General features: G+C 35.5%; 1 protein-coding gene across 1 annotated transcript in view; it reads right to left on the bottom strand.

Moving 5' to 3' along the window:
* FAP (fibroblast activation protein alpha) overlaps nt 1–25,345 on the bottom strand; it is a 40,399-nt gene that overhangs the window by 2,215 nt on the left and 12,839 nt on the right. Inside the window, exons 8-25 of the mRNA XM_032693106.1 lie at nt 24,925–25,045; nt 24,211–24,365; nt 23,029–23,132; nt 22,572–22,707; nt 19,845–19,889; nt 18,096–18,200; nt 17,935–18,005; nt 17,296–17,349; nt 16,845–16,969; nt 16,096–16,143; nt 12,791–12,889; nt 11,978–12,047; nt 10,569–10,763; nt 8,269–8,323; nt 4,995–5,094; nt 1,972–2,036; nt 406–478; nt 69–142 (exon numbers count right to left, since the gene is read on the bottom strand). Coding sequence (XP_032548997.1) covers nt 69–142; nt 406–478; nt 1,972–2,036; nt 4,995–5,094; nt 8,269–8,323; nt 10,569–10,763; nt 11,978–12,047; nt 12,791–12,889; nt 16,096–16,143; nt 16,845–16,969; nt 17,296–17,349; nt 17,935–18,005; nt 18,096–18,200; nt 19,845–19,889; nt 22,572–22,707; nt 23,029–23,132; nt 24,211–24,365; nt 24,925–25,045 — 1,695 coding nt within the window. The remainder of the gene's footprint in view (nt 1–68; nt 143–405; nt 479–1,971; nt 2,037–4,994; nt 5,095–8,268; nt 8,324–10,568; nt 10,764–11,977; nt 12,048–12,790; nt 12,890–16,095; nt 16,144–16,844; nt 16,970–17,295; nt 17,350–17,934; nt 18,006–18,095; nt 18,201–19,844; nt 19,890–22,571; nt 22,708–23,028; nt 23,133–24,210; nt 24,366–24,924; nt 25,046–25,345) is intronic.

Below are 25,345 nucleotides of genomic sequence, written 5' to 3'. Positions count from 1 at the left end.
CCAAATGTCAGATAAGCTTATTGATAAAGTTATGAACCACTGTTCAAAATGAATAGTCTGTTATTTACCATTGCCTGGAAATCCACCTGTGCATTAACCAGAGCTTTTGCAATTTGTGCTGAGTTCTGAAAATGTACATTATCTAAAAAAGGAAAAAAAGAGATTGGCTGTTGAAATGTGTAAATACCACAAAACATAAAGTTATAGTGCATTAAGTTGTGTCCACTAATTATCAAGTGATACAACTGACATTACTAAGAATGAGTAAGCATCTTATAATAAGTGGTATGGAAATCTACCAAAGATCTAAGTACTGACCCTAATCAAAGGCACAGATAGATGCTTAATGTTTTTCAAACAAAGTGATTCTGGCTCTGTGTTTGTTCTGCCATTTGCAAACCTCACCATCTGCTGTTCCATGGATGAGAAGATACTCCACGTTTTGGAAATTCTTTGCTCTTGCCATCACAGTTGAATTCTGTTGAGAGGAAAATTGAATAGTTCAGCAACTTCAATTTAAATCACTCACTCACATTGCTAAAAGGTTTTCATTACCTTGTAGAAAAACAATCAAACAGTTGACCTGACAAAATAATGACAGCAGTGACTTCATACCAATCTGAGATTACAACAGAAGTCATATATATATATATACACACACACATATATATATATACACACACATATATATATATACACACACATATATATATATATACATATATCTATATCTATATCTATATCTATATCTATATCTATATCTATATCTATATCTATATCTATATCTATATCTATATCTATATCTATATCTATATCTATATCTATATATTAGGCTCTGCAGAGGCATCTGAACAAGCTGCATCAGGCCAAGTGCCAGGTCCTGGTCTTGGCTCACAACAACTCCATGCAGCACTACAGGGCGGGGGTAAGAATGGTTGGAAAGCTGCCTGGCAGAAAAGGCCCTGGGGGTGTTGGTTGACAGCAGCTGAACATGAGCCAGCCTGTGCCCAGGTGGCCAAGAAGGCCAAAGGCATCCTAGCCTGTATCAGAAATAGTGTGGCCAGCAGGACTAGGGAATTGATTGTTCCTCTGTATTCGGCACTGGTGAGGCCACACCTCAAATCCTGTGTTCAGTTTTGGACACCTCATGACTAGAAAGATATGGAGGTTCTGGAGATTGTCCAGAGGAGGGCAGTGAAACTGGTGAAGGGTCTGGAGAGTGAGTCATATGAGGAGCAGCTGAGGGTGTTTAGCCTGGAGAAAAGGTGGCTCAGGGGGGACCTTGTAGCTCTCTACGACTACCTGAAAGAAGGCTGTAGCCAGGTGGAGGTTGGCCTCTTCTCCCGGGCACCTAGTGACAGGATAAGAGCAAATGGCCTCAAATTGTGCCAGAGGAAGTTTAGATTGGATATGAGAAAAATTTCTTCATGGAAAGAGTTTTTAAGCATTGGAATAGGCTGCCCAGGGAAGTGGTTGAGTCACCATCCCTGGATGGTATTTAAAAGATGTGTACAAGTGGCACTGGGGATATGGTTTAGTAGTGGACTTGGCAGTGATAGGTTAGTGGTTAGACTGGGATCTAAGAGGTTATTTCCAAACTATGATTCTGTGAATCTACACAGGCAAGTTTGGCTTGCAGCTTGGCTTACTATCACAAGCATCTCTACGCTATCAGAAACATATTTGATATGTAGTGCCTCTCTCTCACTTGAGTTCTTTCCTAGGCTAATGGTTTGCACTGATAGAACTGTCTGACTTGTCCAAGTGAGAAAATAAGGATTTCAATTTAGCATTTTTGGGCTTTATAAATACAAAACCACAATTCATTGTGGAGATAAGAATTTCATAGCGGTAGCTTAGCTACTACAGGACTGTCACTATGAGACTTGGTGGGTCATTTTCTTTCTTCACAGTTCTACTTGTCCATGGAAGTGTGATTCAAATTCAGATCAACACATACAGAATTCTCACCTTGTAGTGCTCAAGATTATCGGACTCTACAGGAAGACCCATAAATCGTTCCGTATAGATAGATGCTGAAATTAAAGAAAAAAGCTATAGATAAAGAAAATACAGATATTTTTGTGCCTTCAGTGACACATAGAAAATTAAATGATGTTTAACTTTCTCTGTTCAGCTTGGTTTCCTCATAATATACCAAATTTAAACATATTTTAAGAAATCAACAAAGAAGGCTAATTAATGACTGTTCTCTCTTCTTTGCAGAAACAGTCGTTTAATACTCAGCTGTGGAACCAACAGAAGGTTTTGTGGATAAAGGTAATTAATTGATATTGCTTTATGTTATTGGCTTGAACTCCAGAAATCAGTTTAATAAGCCAATAAGCCAACAAAGGTGCAAAGGAAAGATGACATAGACTAATTCTGATACCTTAAAAAGAGTGTTTGAGGATTTGTATTTTTATATACAGTAAATATGGATATGTATGTTGTCCTTTTCCTGTTGAGTGTATATATGCAGCGACGAGGGGGAGCTGGAAAGGATACAGGCATGAACTGAAAAAGTGGCCCATTGCAGTTCAGGTCTCTGTTCAATTCCTTTTTCTAACTACAACAAAGACTGTTAACAGATTTGACAAAATATATGTCAATAACTGAAAAATATCTATCACCATGAAATCAGTAGGAACATCTATCTTTGAGCTGCCTTGGTATTTGTACTTTAACTAAGAGCTGTTATGAAAATTTATGGAAAACTGACACAGCAGCTGTCACTACCAGAACATTACTTTCTTTGTGACCTTGCCTTGAAAAAGTAACTGACACATATTGAGCAGTCAAGCTGCAGTATTACAAGAATTTTATTTATTTAACGGAGTCAGGGCTTTCTGACAAAGAAGACCTGGCATCTTTCCCTTTCAAAAGAGAGGTGACTGCCATTGTAATCATTACGAATTGGGATTGTCTATCTTGTTGTCCAGCTTGATACACTGTATTAGAATACTTTTGCTAAAAAATAGAAGTGAGAATCCTACCAGAAAAGGAAAATGACTCAATATACTCTTGTTCCAATGGTTTATTATGTATCCTTTACATGTGCTATCATTGAGTGCTAGAGATGTGTACTATGTCTCTCAGATCAGCCAAACAAAGCTTCTGAAGATAATTTATAATATACTACGTACCAAAAACTCCAAATAGCCTATCTTTTATCAAAATCCTTTATCATTCCATGAAAACAGAAAATGTGCAATATCTGTTGTCAACACAGTGTCAAACAACCATATTGGGCTTAAGTTTTCAATAAAATAGACTCTTTCTGAATGGCTGGCATTTCTACAGTATTCTGAGCCAAATTCTCCACTCTTCTAGCAGTATAGCTACAGCAAGTTCACAGAGGTCAGCAGAATTGCATTATGATGACTAAGTGGAAGATTCAGCTTGTCAATTATTAAAGAAGGAAAAGGAGATAAATTTAAATAAATTTTGACCAAACAGTCACAGATTTAATGCTTTTAACATACATTATCCCTGAATAGAATTTCCCTTTACATCTTATAACTGTTCGGCTGTTACTAACTGACTCAAAATGGAGGGGGGTGGGATGGTTTCTGAAGAAAGATTATGGTCCAGAATCTCTGTGCATCTAAAACAGCGTGGGACAGAATTTAGAAGCTCTATGGGGCCAGTACATTCTCTGTTATACTGATACTACTTAGAGACTCAAATATGTAGCATCCTGTAGTTTTGCCCTCTGTTTGCCAAAACTTATGACTCATGACTTCCTCCTGTTTCCTTCCTTCCTTAGTAGAGGTACATTTGCCTGTTTGGATTTTACAACACATTTTTAGCAAGATTCTTAAACTTCCTCCTGAAAATTCAGCTGAAGTAAAGATTGCAATGGTGCGGATCTAATCTACTTTAACTAAAAAACTGCATTCAATTTTTAATGCCTAGACAAATTTTTATAACTCTTCTTTTATTTAAGGACTTCTGCAAAAACAGTGCTTCATGTCTGCATTTTGGTAATAATTTTGTGATTGTGAGTAAAAATGTCTTAAAAAAAATCTTGATGCCTGTGAAAACATAAAGACTATGCTTCCTGTGTCATACAAATATTTCCCCCTTTGTTTGCAAAACACCATAAATACAAGGAATGTCTGTGCTAGCAGTCAGGGAAGGAATCTTTTCCATTTAACCAAAAAATTTTTTCATAACCAAGACTTCTTAGCAAACGACCATATGCTAAGTAAATGTGTTCAAAGTGCTACATTTTACTCATTGAAAACATGCATGCCATGATTTTTTTTTACACTAAGGTTCCTTTACACTATGCCAAAAGATTAACAGGTCGGCAAGTATGAATATGTGCCTGTTTTATTCACACAGGAAGGCATTGGGACTATACTCTGAGAGTTGTTTCCTCTGAACAGTTTGGAGCCTAATTCCATAAACATAAATAAAAATACGTATCATAACACAACAACACAGAGCGTGTGGCTGAGAAACATTTAAAGGGAAAAAATATTTAATTTTTAAAAAATTATATCAGACACAAAAGTCCCTCTCTTTTCTACTGCTTTTGGGAAATAACCTTGCAGTCTTCATAGATACTGATTCCTGACAGAGGTCATCTGAGTATCTGAAGTGCACTGTGATTTCATTACTGGCAGAAAAATCAGTTCAGCTGCTTCTGAATTCAGTGATACTGTTTTAATAGGATTTTTAGGAAGATCACTCCTTACTATAGCAGTTTATTGAGAGGGCTTTACACACTTACTGTTACAGATGTGCATATGGAATTACTGGGGCATACCTTCTTCTATGTAACAAAGTCTGTTCCAAACTGCCAGTTGCAGACAGTTATTTTCAGCAAGGAAAACATTAAACTTAAGGTCTTAAGAGTTTTATGTCTAAGTAATTTCAACGTCTTTACATTTCAAACCACCAGTCTCCTGCAATGATTTCATTTAAGAAGCCATTGAATGCTACATCTTGCTTTCCAAATCAGTATTTACGATCAGTTTCCATACCGTAATATTCCCAGCTGGAAACAGGAGCCACAGCCATTCCACATTTAAATACTCCACTACCAGATCCAAGTGCCAAAGAAGTTACATACCCACCATAGGACTAAGGAGAAATCACAGACAGTTTAAAATTACTGGTGAAGAATCAAACTCATATAAATCAATTCCAAAGTAAATATTTTGCTTTGAATGCATAGCAGACAAAGCAATAAAAGCTTTTTTAAAAAACAAATCAGTGATTTCAAATGGATCTGATGTGATTCCTTGTGAGAGAGATTAGACAATTTTATTGAATCACTTCTTTTTTTGCTACTTCTTCAATGCATATCACAGGATACTGCTCTTATTATCACTTATTCAAAGAAAAAATTAAGTTGGTAGGGTCTTTCATGGTAATCTAATGCAACCTAAATCTCAAAATGGGGCTAACTTCAGATTTAAATGAGGTCGATCAGTCACATCCATTTTACACAGCCTCCCTATTCAATCCACTTCAACAGTGATCACTGTTTTCATAAATTCATTTTCCTAAAACCTAAAGAAAACTTCCCTTATGACAACTTGTGTTCTCTGCCTCTCATCCTTTCAATGTTCACCTCAAGAAGAGTTATAGGTTTTTCCCTCCCTTAACAAACTACCTAGTTATTGATAGTGATTGGTATATTGAACCAACACAATCATCAGTACTAACAGACTCAGCTACTTGAGAACTCGAGGTTGGAGCAATTCCTCTCTACTGCCTGCCACTGTTCCTGTTATTCCTCAAACTGAGACCCAGAAAGGAAGAATAAGTTCATAGCCAGAAGTTAAGTAGGTAAATAAATAAGTAGTAGCACTAGTAAGTAAGCCTGGCTAACAGAATAGATCTGTGAAACTGTGTGGGGCTAGTTTTTGAGACAGGAAAATACTATAAATAAAAAGCCTTTGGTTTGGCTCTCCATAGCACATGGAACCGAGACTGGAAAAGCTCATGTAAGGTCTTTGGGAAATAATGGGGTTTTGTTTACTTTGGAATGGAGGGAAGGATAAAAATATGGGGTGTGTCATGAACAATTCTGAAGATTATCTCAGTAGTATATGATAGATTAAGGGAAATAAGCAAAACTATTACATATTTTTTTTGTAAAAAAGTTAAGTTAGTTCTTCTCTCCTCTTGACACTCCAGCTTGAAATGATAGTGAGGGATATGGTAATAGAAACACCAATTCATAGAATTTTTCCTGCTCATTTGATCTGCTCATTTGATCTTTTTAAAAATCAGTCCACAAGGCTATAAAGCAAAGGATTAGGATTGGGCTGATAAATCTATTCGCTATAACAGGCAGAGAGATAGAGTTCACAACCTGAATTGCTTTAGTGGTTATTTAAGAGCTTTTGCCATGCTGAAAAGTTTGGTTAGACTGAAAGTACAAATTCATGCATATCTGTCAAGCTGCAGGCTATAAATAAGGAAATACCTCTCAACTCCTTTCAAAGTTTATGGACCAGGAAATGGTATAATAAATAGAAAGAAAAATGGAAAAAACACTGATAGGTTTGTCAGTAGTGCTATCATTTTAATATCACATCTGCTACTGGGATACAACGTTTTAGATATGTGCAAGCTCTTAGTTGGTTCTGAAAACACTGTGGTGAAATAAAATATGATGTGACTTAAAATGTTTTCATGTGGCCTTAAATTATCTAATGTTACTCTAGAATTAAACACTTTTAACTGTCTGTGTCACTTAATTTCATCATATGGTACCTGTTTTATCCTGGTGTTATAGCAGTGTCTGATCAAAGTAATTTAAATATTAGTTGTTAGAAGCTTCATAGAAAGATTTTAGCAACCCTGCTCACGTGCTATCTAAGATCAGGCAATTTCTTTATTTAGAGTTGAACTGAAACTTAAAAGATCCATCCTCTAGAATGTTTCTGAGCAAACCTCTTACAATGAAACTGGGCCAATGAAAACAAATAAACAAACAAACCCCAGCAAAAATAAACAAAACAAACAGGGATAGATCAGAATAATTCTCCTGGCAAAGACAAGCAGTTAAAGAGAATGAAATAAGAGGTCTTTCTGGATGATAATTAGAGAAAAACAAACATGTATGTGGAGAAAAATATTGGACAATGTTAATTAGTGTCTAACATACCATTTTACTCTGTAAGTTTTTTTAGTTGGTGCAGCCTGTTACTGCTGGATAGCTGCTACTAATTTACTCAGAGAAGGACTAAGTGTGGCCTCCAACTCCCTTTAGCATTCCTGACAGTACCATCCCTAATCCATGAGACCCTCAGGTGTTGCTTATCAGCTTGTTCTCCCATACAGTATAATTCAGTTCTGCTGAAGCTGGGTAGGAGGCAGGGCAGCAGTTCTGCCTATGCATTCTTGATTCAGCCCTTCACAATGAACATGAACAACTGAGTCAAATGGCCTAAACATCTTAAAAATCTCTCTAAAGGGGCTGTGGGGCATTTGTGCTGTCACTGAAGATGGCTTCAGTTCTCCCATTAAAACCACTAATAGCTCTGCATCTCATTTTTATGAATGGTCCTACTTTGAAGTTGACAGCATAGAAAAACAACCCCAACTATTCCAATAATTTAATTTTGTCCTATTAGAATGCAGTACTATCCTAAAGTTTGTACTTGAGGTATGCTACTCTATTTCTCAGTGCCTCAGGGTAGTGGAATATGTCCATTTATTAATAAAGACTTGCAGTACATCTGTCTATTAAAGATTCTGGGAGTGTTACAAAGCTAATAATTTGAAATAACTCCCATACTGTTCAATTTTTCCACTTGGTGAAGCTATCAAAGTTGAAAAGGTCTCAGACCCACATTCATCCCTACTGACCATTACAGAAAAGTACACAGTGACTCAGGATGATGCAAGGGTCACGTTTTCTCATGAGAGATAGTCATAGGACTTTTCCCATTATTGTAATCTCGGATCAGAACAGACAATACTTGAATTTTGAAACCATGCCAGTAAGTCTCTAAGTTAAAAGTGAAGCCAATTAAAACATCTCAATTTGGCTTCACTTAAAGTCCAAACAATGTATTAGACATAAGCTTTTCAAAATTCCCTCTTGAGCTGCCACAGATTCCTTTTTGAGGGCTTGCACTGTTGCAATTGTGAGTATATAAGCACCAACAGGAACTATCTCCTTCAGTAATACCATTATGCATGGGTAGAAGAAACTTCATAGAGAATAAGGAAGAGTTAAAAAAATTATACTGCATGATTATTTAAAGCTAGATACAAAAAACTCAATCACTTACTTACCCAGCCCCATATTGCTATTCGTTTCTCATCAATAAAGCCCATTTCTATAAATTTTCTGTGGAAAAGAAAATCATAGAAATAAACGAATTATTACAAAAGATTGCTAATACTATAAAAATTAGCAAAAAATAGTTTTTCTTCCATTTTTTCCACACATTCCACCAATTTGTGCAAACTGATATTCAGCATAGCATGTCTGATTTCTACAAAGCATCAATTATTCAATTAATAGGTATTTCAGAGGAAAGGGAAGAATTTTTCCTGAAAGAAGAAAAAATACTGAAATTAATACTTTCATCATAATAATTTTTGTTCCAGTGGGTGAAGACTCTTCTCATCTGGCTTCTTGGCAAAAGAGTTCTTTTTTCCTATACTTGAAATCCACCTAGTTATTTAGCCTCTGATTTCTCAAGAGGCACAGTATCAGCCTCTGAGATTAGGGATTCCCTGGAGAAATAAGCTTTCTTCTTTATGTGCCTGAAAAGTAAAAAGCTCATACTACTATTATAATAAAAAATGATAAGGAGGAAAATATCTTCTAACACTCCAAGTAGGTAATGAGCTTGAAATAGTCAAACAGGTTAAAGAGAATAATAAATATTAGGTGTCCTAAAATATCCTGCATCAGAGTCTGAAGATTGTATTTCTAGAGAGGTATTATTAACAGCAAAGAAGACACGAGGCAAAAGAATATAAAGGTTTGACAGTGACAGATAAACCAAATAGGTTCAGATACATCCCAGGACACATATTGGCCTTATTTATTAGGACAAGCATAAATGACTGACAACACCCAAAATTCAGGACACTATCTGGGTGGGACAAAGTTAGAAAAGCAAAAAAATGAATCAGTTTTGTTACATTACTATCTTAGTCCCCAGGGCTCCTCCAACAGTAAAAGCCATTCCAAGAACTTTCCTCTAGAGTATAGAGTCCTCTCTAAAAATCATGCATCTTAAACCATGTGTTAGATCAGGAAGATGGAATGCACTACATTTAACTGAATAAAAATTTAGTTTAGGTGCTGACAGAAAACTGGAAAGTGTGAAAACTGAGGTCATTTCTTCATGGCCTGTCTCAGCAGATTTTGCAATTGCAGAATCAGTTTAGGTTCCCTCTGTCTCTGACATTTCATGTCTGAGTGATGATTCAGAGTAATGAAAAACCATTCTTGTGATATTTTAAAGTATGCCACTCCTCCTAAACTTTCAGTAAAGAAAATAAAATAATAGATTAATAGAAAAAACCTGACATTATATAAAGCTATTCTGTTTCATTTATCACTGAAAGGGAAAATGGTGTGTTTATATCATTGAGTAGGAAACGAATTATCACAAGGCAGAAAGAGGAAGGAGCAGATATCCTCCTCACACACACTTTTAAGTACAGGCAGTGTTCTCAAACAAGCAGAGAAAGCTGTGAAAGCCTGGATTGCTACATCCAATTTCTAACTAAGGTACACAGTTGGGTCTGAAGGAAAGAGGGTACTTACTGTTGCACCTGGAAATCTATCCATACTCTGCTGGGCCAAATTCCTTAGGCTAGACTAAATTCCATATTCCTGCCTTGTACTTATCTCTGTGGGGTTCAAATTAACACTTAACAAATTAACGGCTCACTTTAGCAGTGCTACTTGCATCTGTAAGATTACCAGTCAGTCTTTCTTTACAATCCTCAGCTTTCATTCCCTTCCCAAAACTCTACATAGGGAATTATTTTCTCTGAGAACATGTTTAAGTGTTTTGATTCAAAGGAGCAGCTGTTGGGGAACACCTATTGGGGACCTCAGGCACTTTCTGTTGTTCTTAACTATCCTATAATGCAAGTTTATGCATAGCACAGAATGCAAGTTTATTACTAATTGACCTTTAGAAGGTTTGTGGCAGGTTCAGTTTTGCTACAAACTTCACATTTGACCTTTATATAATCACTATGGATCTCTATGGTCACTGAGGTAGGTTTGCCCTACAGGGAAAACTTCAGGATAATGGATAATACATTGGCTTACCTCTCACCACTTTCACTTGTATTTCCTTAAGCCTAGGGTTGAAGCTTTTGATGATGCTCTAACACAATGGAAGTGGTGAGGTCCAGATGTGGACTTAGTGGTATATGGACTTCATACCACCCAAAATCTCACTGACGTGAAGCAAACAGTAATATTTTATTTTTACAAGTGTTCTTATTTCCTGAAGACCTCAGCTCTTCAGAAGAAAGGCTGAGAATTTAATGGGTTTTTTTCATATTACTACTTCCAGACATGTAAGTACAACAGTTTTACAGGGAGATAGTCTACTTACTTCACTGCTGAGATTTGGTCTTCCACTTCATAGACTCCAAGTCTTCGATATACTGCATGCAAAATTTTGTCACCTCGATAAGCTGTCCCTCTGCCATCCACTAGAGCAACAATAATTCCCTCTTTGCTTGCAAGATAGGTTATCCAGCTAATGCTAAATGTTTCCTTTACGTTCTGACTGCAAGGTCCTCCATACCTGAGGATGAAAATTCACACATTTTCAGCTCATTTATAAATGGTGACTGGACACTGGAATATACCTATACATGCTGTGTATGCTAACATTTTCTCCACATATATTTTGCTATGTGTCTGTTGTTCAGAGAGCCCAGTAGACAAACAATTCAGCTAACATTTTCATATATTTATGAGATTTTGCTATCTAAAATCTATCTTAATCATTTAGGTCTTATGCTTAAGGAAAATAATAAGTTTTAGCTCAGGTTAAGGGGTACAGTATCAGGTGATTGTCCTAAGGGGAATCTTGGAAGAGTTATACCTCAAAGACTCAGTTCTTTTCTCTCTCTACATTCCTTAGGGGTAATAGCCCTTCTTGGTGCTTTTCTGCATTTGATCTCCACATGCAGTCAGCAATACCAAAGAAAACAGAAGAAAGAAGTAGAGCTCTTTACACTTTCTGGCCATCACCAGATCTTAATTGTTTCAGTGAGAAATATCATGTGCTGTTGGAGCTGTGGGCAGAACACACCCTACAGAGCTGAGCAATACAGGGAGACACTCCTCATGAGAACGGCCCAAAGCAAATACACATTTGACCTCAATGACAGGACTCTTCTACTCTAAACTTCATTCAAACATACTTAGCATTCTTGGACCTTTGGATCATCACTAGTTAATAAAATGATGCAAAGTTTATTACATCCACTCATTTCTCCTTTCTGCATATTTTTTTTATTATGTTTTTTTTCCACTGCAATTTTTATTGCCTTTTTTGCCTGCAATAAATTATTTCTAATGCTCTTAGAGAAGCCAGTCCACATAGTTTAGGCATTTGTTTTTTTTTTTTTTAATTAAAAAATTAAGCAGGCTCCTGTATTTTTCATATTAAAAAAGCTGAAATCAATACTTTCAGTCTGCCTCATAATAAACAGAAGTAGCTACAGGGCTAAGAACTACAAGGAATAGCCCACATGTTTTTAGCCTTTTTCCTTCTCTGAGAAACTAACCTTTACAATACTAAGATTAACATTAAAAACCTTATCCATTTCCATTGGCTTAAATTTCTTTTCCAGAAATATATTAAAAAAACCCCACCACAACAAACAGTACAGAGCTACACAGTTTTGCTTTTACTTCCTAAAATGTTGCAAATGTACGAGGTTTTGTTAAATTATAAAAAGTATGGCGTTTTTGACAAAACAGAATTCAAAGAAAGGAAGTGTTACATACACCTGAATAAGCAGAGGGTACTTCTTGGATCTATCAAACTGTGGAGGTAGAAGCATTTTGTACCACAAAGCTAGAAAAGACATATTAAAATTATATTCTTAGTGGTTAAAATGATTCCTTTACGCATAATCCAGAGTTTGGTGTAAGAGTATATGAACATGAATCAGCACACAGTACACAACACATGAACTGTGAAATACAGAACTGATGCAATTAACTGTTTATATGGAGCTGTTGAATAACAACTTTGAAGAAAAAAAGTACCCACATTTAGTTTAATTTAGCTGTGCATAAAATTATTATTTCACAAAAGCCTAGTTCTCAGTTTTTCCAGGTGCCTAGAAAAGCATAACTAGGAATGTAACAGTTGTTAAGATTACCAGAAATTAGTTTTTGAAACTTTTTTAATTTATTACCATGGAATACTGTTTGTAAAGTCACTAGTGAAAAGAACAGTGCGTGCAAATGAATATAATGTATAAAACATGAACAGCAGTTTATATTTCACATTTTATTACCACCACATTATATAGTTTTTACACAATATTTAAATATTTTATTAGTAGTATTAAAGAATTTAAAAAAAAAAATTGTATTGTGAAGCAGAGATGTATTTTAGCTACTATTTTACTGACAGATACCCGGAGGCAAAGACAAATTAGTTGTTGAGCAGGGCAGAACCAGGCCTCTTCTTCCCAATCTGACAGGCTAACAAGTTTGTTCTACAGAAAGACAATACTTACTATCACAAAATTAAGGAAAAATATTAAAATGGTAGCAGTAAAAAGTATAATAAGGATGTGTAATTCTTACTTATACCATCCACTTCAAGTTTATTAACTTCTTCTTTTGGCAGCTTGATCTCTTGCAAAGCAGACTGTAATTCCCTATTGTCTTCCAATATTCTGAGCTCTAAGTAAAAGAAATGCCTGAATTATTAACTGACTTATTGTTAATTTCTCTTCATTAATTAACATTCATTTATTTTGTGTTATTAGAACAGAAAGGAAATCTGACTTTTACAAGCAGAGTAATAAAATCCACTCAGACACTTCTAACTGGGCTTGATCACATAGCTAAATGAAAGCAAAGCACTGGTATTGCAGTGCACAAATACTCATTAGATTTTTATAGGATGTACGTTTTGCAATGCAAATCATTTCACATGTTGCCTCTAAATGTTAGAGTCCCACATGTTATGGAAGAAACTTCTTCCTCTTGCAGAGTCGTCACCCCATTTTTTTAAAATAGTGGGAGCTGGAAATGCAAAATTCATCCTTTCATGTGTCTGACTTGTTTATTTATGTGCTTTCCAATGAGTAGTGATGGATGAAGAATGTTGTACATAATGGAAATCTGTGACTTTTAGCTTCACTTTCAAAATGAAAGAACCTTTTAAAATTGCAGGAGATTTTTATTTTTTAGTTTACCTTTCCCCCCTCCCTGTTTCTGGAAATGCTCAAAAAAATACAAGAAGTATTCTTCTCTCAATATGTATTGAGCTAGATAGTAGTGCTCAGGAAATGCTGGAAATATAACAGTGGAATTTGTTCTTTCAAAGTACTCTTGACAAGTAGCTTCAAGTGTTTTTTTTTTTGTGGCTGAAAGATCATCCTAGCTTTGGATACTCACCCAAACTAAGCTGAACCCTTTCCCTGCTTCCCCTCAAAACTCCTGAAACTTGCCCAATACCACAAGTGAATTGTAGACATTCTGGAAGGAGCTTCCAAATTGGTGTATATTAGTTTACCTGCATATATCCTACTAAAATTCATGGGTGATATCAAAATGCTGCCAATTGGCCACAACAACCCACTGTGGCCACAACAACCCACTGCATCGCTACAAGCTGGGGACAGAGTGGCTGGAGAGCAGCCAGGCAGAAAGGGACCTGGGAGTACTGACTGACAGGAGGCTGAACATGAGCCAGCAGTGTGCCCAGGTGGCCAAGAAGGCCGATGGCATCCTGGTCTGTATTGGGAACAGTGTGGCCAGCAGGACCAGGGAAGTGATTCTTCCCCCGTACTCAGCGCCGGTGAGGCCACACCTCGAGTACCGTGTCCAGTTCTGGGCCCCTCAGTTCAGGAAGGACATTGAGGTGCTGGAGCAGGTCCAGAGAAGAGCAACGAGGTTGGTGAAGGGACTGGAGCACAAGTGCTGTGAGGAGAGGCTGAGGGAGCTGGGGTTGTTAAGCCTGGAGAAGAGAAGGCTCAGGGGAGACTTCATCGCTCTCTACAACTCCCTGAGAGGAGATTGTAGCAAGGTGGGGGTTGGTCTCTTCTCCCAGGCAATCAGCAGTAGGACAAGAGGGCATGGCCTTAAGCTGTGCCAGGGGAGGTTTAGGTTAGACATTAGAAAGAAATTCTTTACAGAGAGGGTAATCAGCCATTGGAATGGGCTGCCCAGGGAAGTGGTGGATTCTCCGTCCCTGGAGGTTTTTAAGATGAGGCTGGACGTGGCACTTAGTGCCATGGTCTAGCAACTGTGGTGGTAGTGGACCAAGGGTTGGACTTGATGATCTCAGAGGTCCTTTCCAACCCGTCTGATTCTATGATTCTATGAAAATGGATTTACTAAAAACAGTTTTGTACCACAGAAGAGATTATGAAAGCAAGGGACATAAGGAAAATTAATCTAAAAAAGGTAATGAAAAAGTCTAAGACAAGCCTGAATTTGTTTTTATTCTTGAAGAATAATAGCACAGTTGAGTGAGACATCATGAAACCAGTAGTGAAAATGCGTTACATGAAACTTTTCTCTCCTGCAGAGAGGTTAAGAAACACATAATTGCAGTTGGGCACTTAGCTGCATTTCATGCAATTCACAGTTTGATAAGGTAGTAGGGGCCCTTGATAAACAAGGTAATAATGAATCAGGGAAAACAGAGAGCTCTGAGAATAGATTATATATGAAAAAATCCATGCATGAACTGTATTTAAACCTTTTGCAAAAGAAATATCAGAACACAGTGTTTTTATAGCATAATTGCAATAGACATGTTAACCAATCTTTTCCATCTGCAAACATTTTTGAGTGGTTAAAAACTAAGATGTACCAACTGCTTTTGGAGTCTAAATATTATATTGCAATTAATTGATTTCTACCTGAGTCAGCACAGATTAATTTAGCTTAATAATATTGTGGCATTTGTCTTCCTTATGTTTCCATGTCCTTATGTTTCTAGTCAGACATCACTCAGTTAATAGTTATCAATACGGGATGAACTGCAAGGACCATTACAACTACCAGTTCATTTCCAGTGATTACTGGGGAAGGAAAGAGAATGCTAAGTCACTGAAATTTTATACAGGATCATGCTAGTTTTTGTAACATTTCAGGGAGGGCTTTAAGAGGGCTTAACATTGAGGGCTTTAAGATGAAGATGAACTTTTAGAGAAAAACAAGGGACAGAGACAGAAAATTCACTTCAGAGCAAATAATATTTTCATTGTTAGAAAGTTCCTCCTCAGCTTGGTTGCAAACAGTCCTCACTGACAGGCTTACTTAAAGAATGAGGGCTCTGAATGTTTCTTGCTGAAGATTCCACTTTGCATTAATAATTACACCTTGTCTGAAGCAGTTTTTTGAACTGATCATCTGAAGGAACTTCTGCTCTTCCCTGACATCTCTACTGACGGCTAAAGAGCAAGTCACTGATCCAAATTCTAATTAGTACAGCACAATGGGTCAAACTTTAAATAGCACACCATTGCCTTTTGCATAAGGTAGTGTTGCCTCATGAAAGAAAGCAAGAAGTCTTTTGTTCATCCAAATATGAAAAGGAATAGTCTGTGAAGCACAGTATTTTCTACAAAGTTTGACTCAAAATTTGGTAGACAAAGAGTTGCTGATGTTCATTTTATCTATAATGGATAAACAGGAAAAACATCAGGATCCTATAAAAGTGATGGACTCAGGAATTAAAATAAAGGCATCAGTGTTTTCATTCATATTTGGATTTCACTAATTAACAAATTTAGAAGGATAATAGATATTTTAATACCAAATAAGATGAAAGACTTCTTGATTACAAGCCTAAATATTGTATTATAGGATCTGCATAGTGAAGATCAAGGAGTATAACAATTGCTCACAAATAGGCAGGATACTTGCAGTACCTCTATCACCGTGGTTCTCAAAAAGAGTAGAAATGGGAATCCCAGGACCTGTCATAAGAATGATAAGAAGGCACTTTACAGTTTGAAGCTGGAATTTGGTGATGTAGTGTATATTACATTAACATTGGTAACTGACAGGAGTTAAAGAGCTTAAATTGACACACAGATCTGAATCTTCTCTGGTGGGTAACCCACAAGTCCCTGCTGCACGAAATACATAAGGTACTGTGCGTACAAAGGCTTGCATACATACAGGCATTGCTTAGCAAACATAATAGAAGGAACTTTAAATCCACTAACAAACTCTTCCACCCTAGAGATGAAGTGACATCTAGTTAATACCTGAGATGTGATTACATAAGGCAAATGCAGAATTAACAATGCGAAACATTCTTCTGAGAATATGTCACATCGTATTTGTGAAGGTGTGCACCTTTCACATGGTGACGACCTTACTGACTGTTTTGTGCAGGAATGATTGAAAGGTGTTGTTATTTGCTACATTTGGTTCTCAGCTCAACAGAAATTCTAAGGAACTTTTCAGCTGATCAGTCAGTGCAGAATCAGAAGAACAGTAAACTTTATATGAAATACGCAAAAGGGAAACCTTGGATATTTTTTCTTTTTTTTTTTTTTAGGTTGTGACCTCACTGTTTGTACATATTAACCACATAACTATAGTATTAACTACAGCACTGATAAATTTGAAAGAACAACTGATTATATATCTGCTCCCATGCTATACATACCATAACAGATCAAGGCATAATACTTAGAACGTTCACTGAATCTTGCTGTATAATACTGACATCTCTCTTTTCTTAAATTGCAAGTAATGCATTGTTTTCTTATAGGTTTACTTCCAATACTGATTCTAGGAGAAAAATAAAATAAATAGTTATTTTGCTACAGTTTACTTCATATGTGTCTGCACCACATTCTTGAATACAGGAACTGTACTTGAACTGTTGAATTTAAAAATAAATGATTGGCCTCTTTATCGATTTTTTTCCCAAGAGTGTATTTGAATCCTAGATGTTATTTCTCCTCAATTGTCAGATATAATCTCAGGTGAAGATTTACTTACAATATCTTGTGAAATTACATTTTAAACATATTGAAATTAAATTGTTTTATCAACAAATTCAGAGATATCTTCTATCAAACTACTATCATTAAGATAATGTTGATAACACTTACTTGTAAATATTCCTTCTTCCTGGATAGCCTTCAAATTCATTGCTTGAATAGAAACTGTAAATTCATTTATATGTTAATAAATAATCCACAAAGTTATGACCTATGAACCCGCAGCAAGATGAAAAGCCATCTTGGAAGTTAATTTAGACTTTTTGAGATTTTTGCATGCAATGGAAGAGTAGTTAAGCTTATATACTTTTTATTTTAATAAATCCTCACTCAATCTATGATTAGATGACACATAAAACATATAAATAGTTCTTAATTCTCATGAGCTAACCATTCCAATTATGTAAGCTGTATCTATCTATACAGTAAGCTGAATGAGGCATCATAAAAAGACAAGTAATTGCAAATTGTGTAAGGATTAAACACATGAATAAATGAAGTATTTTTAAATATGTCTCTCTAAGAGAGGTGATAAAATAGAAAATTAAGGACAATTTACAAAGAATCTTTCAGAAGTAAACCATGTTTGCAAACCTATGCAGTGCCTTTGTATACAAATTTGTAGTGGATGCATTCAGATAAAAACCAAATTATACCTAGTTATAACCTAACGATTTAACAAATGGTGTTCAAATGATTGTGTTGCTTTTACTGACATCACTTACAGTCTGTTTTCTTCATGATACTTACATTGCATCATTTGTTACTCTGAAAATGTATATTGCTTCCCATTCTCCACTTGTAACTTGGATTGCATTCTCCTGTGTAGGAGGATATTTAAGTTACTGAATATTGTAGCATTATTTCAGAAACTTACAGTAGATCAATGTAGAACACTTTGCTTGACTTACCATAGAGCCATTGATGTAATGAATATGCTTATAACCATTTTTGTCACTAAAAATTTTGTAGTATGAACTGCTGTCTGACGTAAAATAAGGTGTAGAAACAAAGAACTGAAACAATGGAAGAAAAACAGTAGATGAGATGTAAGTAAGACTGTCCGAGCTGTTTAACAGATTATAGTGCATTAACTGTTTATAAAATCAGTTCAAAGGGGACCTATGATATTCAATCTCCCAGTCATTACAGACTGAAATTTCTAACCTGTCATGTCAGATTTCTTAAACTGATAATACAGATACCTCAAGCACGCCACAAATGTGAGCTCTCTACATGTAAGTGGAATAACTTGTATATTCCAAATGACCTTTTTTTAGTTAATTAAAATCAGAGAAAGGTGATTTTTAAAAAATAAGTTTCTGAATAAAGCCAATGTTCATGAATGGTGCGAGACTCAATATTCTGTGGACCACAGAGTTTTGCTGTTTCAATGAACACAGCACTAAATAAATGGATACCTGATGTTTCCCATGGTATTCCACTAATTTTAAAGAACAGATTATTCCAGATGAGATCACTCAACTTTTGCTTCCTTTCAAACAATCATGTCTTTACTAAAATTGTCAGTCAAGGCTCAGTTACTGCAACTCTAAGTTTTACTTTCAAAACATGAAGACAGAAGAATGACCTGCAAGAATTTCAAACATAGCACCAGACCTTCTGCAGTGAGTATGACTTTTGAAGAATACTAACCCAAGCTAGACTAGAACTTGTGACCACAAGTTAAATTGTCCTGGAGATTGCTTCTGTGATTCCTAATGCTTGAAATCCCATAAAAGCTAAAGAGAGGATTTATGCATATGTGCAATTTCTTTAGCTGTAATAAAAACCTGCCATGAGAATCTCACGAGAAGTGGCAAAAAATGAAAAGGATGAAGTAAAATAACTAATCCTTGTAAATGTGTGCTCTCCTAAAGGACAGTGTACTGAAAATGAAGCTCACAGTTAAGTCCACTGCAAGACATTCAGGCACAGTGTGAGGTTCTGCACACTGGGTTCTGCTAACTTGCCCTGCCTGTAAACATAAGTAAACATAAGCAGTAGTACATATTCACAGTTGGACTATGTGATTGTAAATACTGATCTCATGCTCCTAAAATTTCCTTGTAGGTTTGTTTTTTACTGCAAGATTCTAAAGGTATGTGTTTTGTCTCTACTGGGTGGAGAAAAACTTCTTTTGCTTAGAAGTAGCTACAGAGAAGTATCACCTACCATTGCAAGTGGGGTGTCTTACCTTGAAGGTTCCCACCAGCTGAAGATGTGCAGCACTTGGCATTAAAACTGTTATGAATGGGCAGGTTTTACTCTTCAAGTACTATGATAGCCAATCTGATCCTTTGCCCTAGTGTCATCAGAGGAGTTTTACAGCTATTCTTAGCCTCCAGGATGCTTCTAATAATTACATTGCACTATAAATCTACCTCTTTTCATGACTTCCTTTCCTTCAGTGTTGTGTCTAGTCAGCTGGTCTAAGATTTTCAAATGGAGGCAGAAATAGGTTTTTAAATTTAGAAAGCAGGTAGCCAGATACTACATCTAGCACAGTATTAAAAGTCTCAGTCCTACAGTGCAACAGGTTTAAGCAGTAGTGTTGTTATGACTCAGAAGGGTGCTTCATGTTTCAAAACACTGATGGGAAGATGCAGAAAGCTGTAGCTTTTCAGTGAATCAAAAGAGAATACAACAAGAAAACCTACTCCGCCTGCCCATCCTGTTTGACTCTCTTCTATGTGCTGCTGATTCTGAAAAACAAAATCAAATGTACAGTCTTTAAGAAGATTGAGTTTCTGGAGATTCAAAATCTTCAAATAAACAAATCTGTAGCCACCTGTAAAAGAGAATTTTAGAATACTTGCTGTAAAGTTTCAGGGACTTGAAGGCTGTCTGAAGTATTTTCGTATTAATGTAATTATGTTAGTTAAACTAATTTTTTTAAACAGCTATCATCAGAGCTAAATAAAATCTAGAGTAATTATTTTAACCCTATCTAACCTTCTGACTGAAACCAAGAATGAACAAATACTTAATTTCATGAATTTTTCAGTTAAAAACCCAAATAAAATAATTTCAGGAATATTAAAAGTCTACTTCAGATTTTCAGCTGGTTCATATTTTCTTTCAGTTAAGAGCTGTGATGTTGATTTATAACAGTGGATGATGTGACTGCTGGGTACATCTTTTAAATGTAAAACTTAAAAAACTTAAAAATAAAAGCCAAATACGTAAACTAAAAGAACATAAAAATCTAGGGTCTCCAGATCTGGTGCTTAGCTTAGAGATAATTAAGGGCCTGATTTTACAAAATCTTGCAAATACTGTATTTATAAAGAAGAATAAGGAAAAAAAAATTGCAGGTACTTGTGCCTTAGAAGACTGTTTAGTACTTTGCAAGGGCTCCACTGAGCTATTAAATGAGAAGATGGATTTTACTTCTTTTTAAGATAAGAAAAATGGGATGCCTTGTTTTATATCTACATCCTGACTTTATTTTCCTTTCTTTAAATTAAGACTCAGATGTTGATGACATAGTACATTAGGGATATATTTAACTTCTTTCATATGAGTAGTCCCCTTGATTTCTATGGGATTTTTCTGTATATTAAATTATTTACAGAATTTAATTAGAGAACTGGCATCTTTATAGGAAATCCCAATTTCACAAACACATGCCTAGCTTTTACTCACACGAATAGTTCTACTAAAGTAATATTTATTTCTACAGCCTATTCACATGAGCAGGAGTTGAACACGTGAACATTTCTGATGAATCTACACTTTAGGAACATCTTGTAGATTATATTTTGTTATTATTTTCAAGTACATAAATCCTAGCATGATTTTTGTACATTAGAAACTCAATGTAATCTGAATTCAACAAGAGAACTATTTTTGCCAAAGGAAATGTAGAGAGATATACTTTCTAATGGCAAATAGAGCTAATGCAGAACTCCCATCTGTTCACACTCCTTCGATTGGCCATTTGTGCAAACTTTAATGTGATAAAAGCATTGTATCACTGTATAAATATAGAATTATAGAAACGTCAGTAGTGACTCCATAAATAAGGTTTCATGGAGAAATGCAATTAAACAAGGATCATGAACACAGTCCTGCAAGATGTTAATTGGTCTGGTCTGGTTCCAGCAAAGCAATTAAGCACTTGCTTAATTTTAAACACATAAACAGACCTACTGACATAAATAAAACTGGTTATGTGCTAAAAGTTAAGCTTGTGTTAAAGTACTTTGGTGGATTATAGTAGAGTCCTAGAACCCTTACACCTTTTTCTGTATGTTAAAATATGTAGTTATTAACATATAGGTTACGTGAAGGCAAGATAGAGATTCAATGTTAATGTACTTATAAAGTGGAACAATTATGTAGGAAATACTTCAAATGTTGCATGAAATAAGTATTATGACAGTTCTCTGTGGAAAACTACTTCAATGATTATGTTTTTGAAATAACAGGACCTAAACATCCCTTTAAATTTGCAACAATTACTGTATCACAGAGGAATAAACATTATTTTCATCTTGAAAAGGCTGTGTCAATAAACTCTGAATTTACAATTTATCAGTTATATAGAACACTTTTATAAATATTCTTGCCTTTTATTTTCCATTAGTTCAAGGTTGCATCATAAGAACAAGACAAGCAAACACCATTAATACTAAAAGACAATAAAAGAGATTTCTATACTAGATTTACTGAAATTTAGAGTTGTCTTTCCTTTATGATCTATATGAATTTATCAGTGTCTACACTCTTCAGGCTTTACAGAGGTCTGTTCTGCTTAGCAGAACATGATTTTCCTTCCAAACTGTCTAAATCATAGAATGATATATTTAAACAAAAGGTAGACCTATTGTTGCAATTAGATTGAAGTTTTCTTTTAGATCTGTTTGTGTTTCTGAAAACTTGCTTGCTCTCTCCAAATGTAAACTTAATAAGAGAGAAGACTTTCTTCCTCCTGAAAAGCTCCCCTCTTTTAATCAGTATGTTCTTTCAACTAATTTAACATTAATCATAAAGGACATGATTTAGTCAGACTTAGCATCAAATTTCATGGTATAACTAGATTTTCTTTTAAAAGATGATACAGATCCTGTATGGTTCCACTTTTGGATGTGACGAAGCAAGGAGGAACTAAACAACAGTACTAAAAGCTTCTCAATAGCATTCTTCTGGGTTTTGTTGCTTTGGTCGTTATTTAAGCCTCGCACAAAAAAATATTTTGGTGATTCAATTTCTTGTTGGAGTAAATAATATTTTTTCAGCCCTTCTCCAGCAATTAAAATATTGAAAAAAGGTATCACTACTAGTAAAAATGAATCTGACCAAACGCTGTAAAATGCAATTATGGCAGGGATTAGTAAATGCTAATTTCAACAATTTTAAATTTATATTTCCAACTTTATTACCTCTGGACAGTCCCAAGTATTTGAACGTTCTTTGAAGTCACAAATGGCTAAGACTGAAAAGTTCTGGATTCTCTTTAGCCATTGCACACAGATTCGAGTATCTGTTACCCAAGTAAGCCAAGTAAAATAGTGATCACTAAAAAATAAAACCAGAAAGAAATGGTGGTTATTAAACAACAGGAATATAGCAGCATTGCTCCAGACTGAATACCCCATATTGTTCTGTGGAAGAAGCAAAGCTTCCATTGTTTAAGGGTATTTTTTTGTCCTTTATAACAATGTATCATATGGACGGGCTAAATCAAAATACAGCGTTTCTAGTTAGCTTCTGATCCTTCTAGGAGATTAATATGGCAGTCCCGTGTTAGAAACAGAACAACTCAGAAGTTCAAGCATTTAAAACACATAGGTAAAAACTTTTTTAAAACAAGAAAAGACATACTTGAGGGCACACTACCTGGATGCTATGATTGTAGGAACTGGCACCTCCTTAGGATGAAACACTTCAGGGTAAGTAGTGTCTACAATAAACACTTTAACAGTAGGATTTTTAGCCCCAGCCTTAAAAGAAAATGTATCAGGTTATTCAAACCAGGCTCCAAACAATTCAGATCGAGGAAAATTACAACACTTTTTGCAAAAAAGTAGATATGTTACGAAATACATATTCAGTTGAGTATAACAGGGCAAATGTGGTCCTATAAGATCTAAGAGTGACACTACAGCAGTAGTACATTACTTATTTTTGCATCATTTAATATATAAAGAAGAAAACCTTTTAAACAGTCAAATTTAGTGCCTTTCTCTATGGAAAACGTGCTTGATGGAAACCAGTGTTCTGTTTGCAGTGTGGATCTTTGCAGCACACACTACACTTACTTTGGCATAAAACTCCAGGAGTACATTCACATGATTGCAAGCGCTGTTTGATCCCAGCTGTTAAATGGTTGCTTAAACTGATTTCATGGTTGGTTATTCATTGCATACGTTATTAGTGTTTCAATTCTCCTCCATGTGTGGTCTAAACCATCCAGTTTTACCTTAGAGCTGTAACGCACCCAGTTGACAGGTGAGCAACTTCTTAAGATACATTAATATGATCCCTTCCAATCATATGAACGTGACAAGAGTCAGCAGAGCTCTCTAACACATGCTGAAGAAATGCCAACCCAAAACTGTCTCGCCTTAGATCTGGCACTAGAAGGCAATTAAAATCCAAAGGTCCTTGAGATCAAAAAGCCCTACGAAGTATGCAAATAAACTGAAGCTGTCATAGCCTTTATTTTTAAAAATAAAAAATGTCATAATTTATTTACTGTAATGAAAAATAACAACTGCATACTTAGCACATCACAATAAATAAACTGAATTGAAAAAAACAAGGCTTGACCATGCAAACATGCACTTTTGCACAGGCTTTTTACTTGCATGAGTAATTCCATTTATTTCACTGATATTATATTTACAGTTTTGAATGTATGTACAGCTTTTCAGAACTTGGCCCAAGTTTGTTTTCTTTCATTTAAGTCACAATGGATTTAACTACTGTAATACAATAATTTCTTAAGTACAGTTAATTTTATCATTTTCATAACTTATTTCTCAACAGAAAGGAAGTCAAAAGAATGATAAAACATACCTTTGGGTATGGGATAATTATTTTTCTAGGATATTGGTCCTCACCAAAATATGAATATTCAATAACTGGTATGTCAGAATCATTAAATTGTACATATGCTAAATATTTTCCACTTGGAGACCACCACAGTGCATATTTTGTTGCTAGCATTTCCTCTGAGGAAAAACAAATAAAATAATAGTTTATCATTGTAATCTATCTTCTAATCTATTTTAGCATTCTACTCAGCAACCTAGACATGTAAAGACAGTTACAATAAATAAATAACATCAAACATACCGCAATACATCTCAATTCTGAGAGGCCTTAAGAAATCTCGAAACAGGCACACAGATCCTATTTAACCCACTTGGGGTTTTCTTGTGTCCATGTCTTCTTCTTTTTTTTTTTTAACTTTTTTGGATTCACTGAAGTGCCAAATTTCCACCAAAATTAAAACTCCCATTAAAGCTTAATTCCCAGCCACTGCCTGTGCATCAGCAGGAAGCCAAATTTGTACAGTTCTGACACAGTTCCAGTAACAAAGACTCAGTAGTTTGGTTACACACTATGAATACAAAATTCAGCCATTGTACAGCAAATACAATAAGGAAATGGAGTAACCTAGGGCTCTAAAAAAGTATCATCACAGATATTTTGGAATGGATTGTGAGAACTGGGTAATCTAAACAAAGCATTTATCATGTTAGTTGCTGCCCTTCAAGATCTACTTACCTTCATAGACCCAATCAGGAATCCCATTAAATATTTCATTCTGTTTTCCATCACTAGTTAATTTAATTGGTGCCTCTCTTGGACTTTGTTTCAAATAGATATCATTCTGATATACATATACCTAAGGAAGAGAAAATATTTCTTATGAGTGTAGTCAATAAAAGGGGTTAGATTCCAATCTTCTGCAGTCAATGCTCTTACATTACACAAGGACAACCTAATGAATACAGAAAGGGAAATAAATGCTACACTAACGGCCCTTGCAAATTCCTCAAGGGTAGGTCAGCAAATAAATTATACACTGTGTGTGGAAAATCATGAAAAAAAATTAGAACCTTTGCAAATCATTCAAATTGTTGTTTTTTAAGAGACCCTCGAACTGTTTTGTGACTTTTTCTTCTTGTTTCACCAAAAGTAGAAG

This window comes from Chiroxiphia lanceolata, chromosome 7 (genome assembly GCF_009829145.1).
Source record: "Chiroxiphia lanceolata isolate bChiLan1 chromosome 7, bChiLan1.pri, whole genome shotgun sequence".
Lineage (NCBI taxonomy): Eukaryota > Metazoa > Chordata > Aves > Passeriformes > Pipridae > Chiroxiphia > Chiroxiphia lanceolata.
The sequence above is the reverse complement of the archived record's forward strand: the minus strand, read 5'-3'. Positions and strand labels throughout refer to the sequence as shown.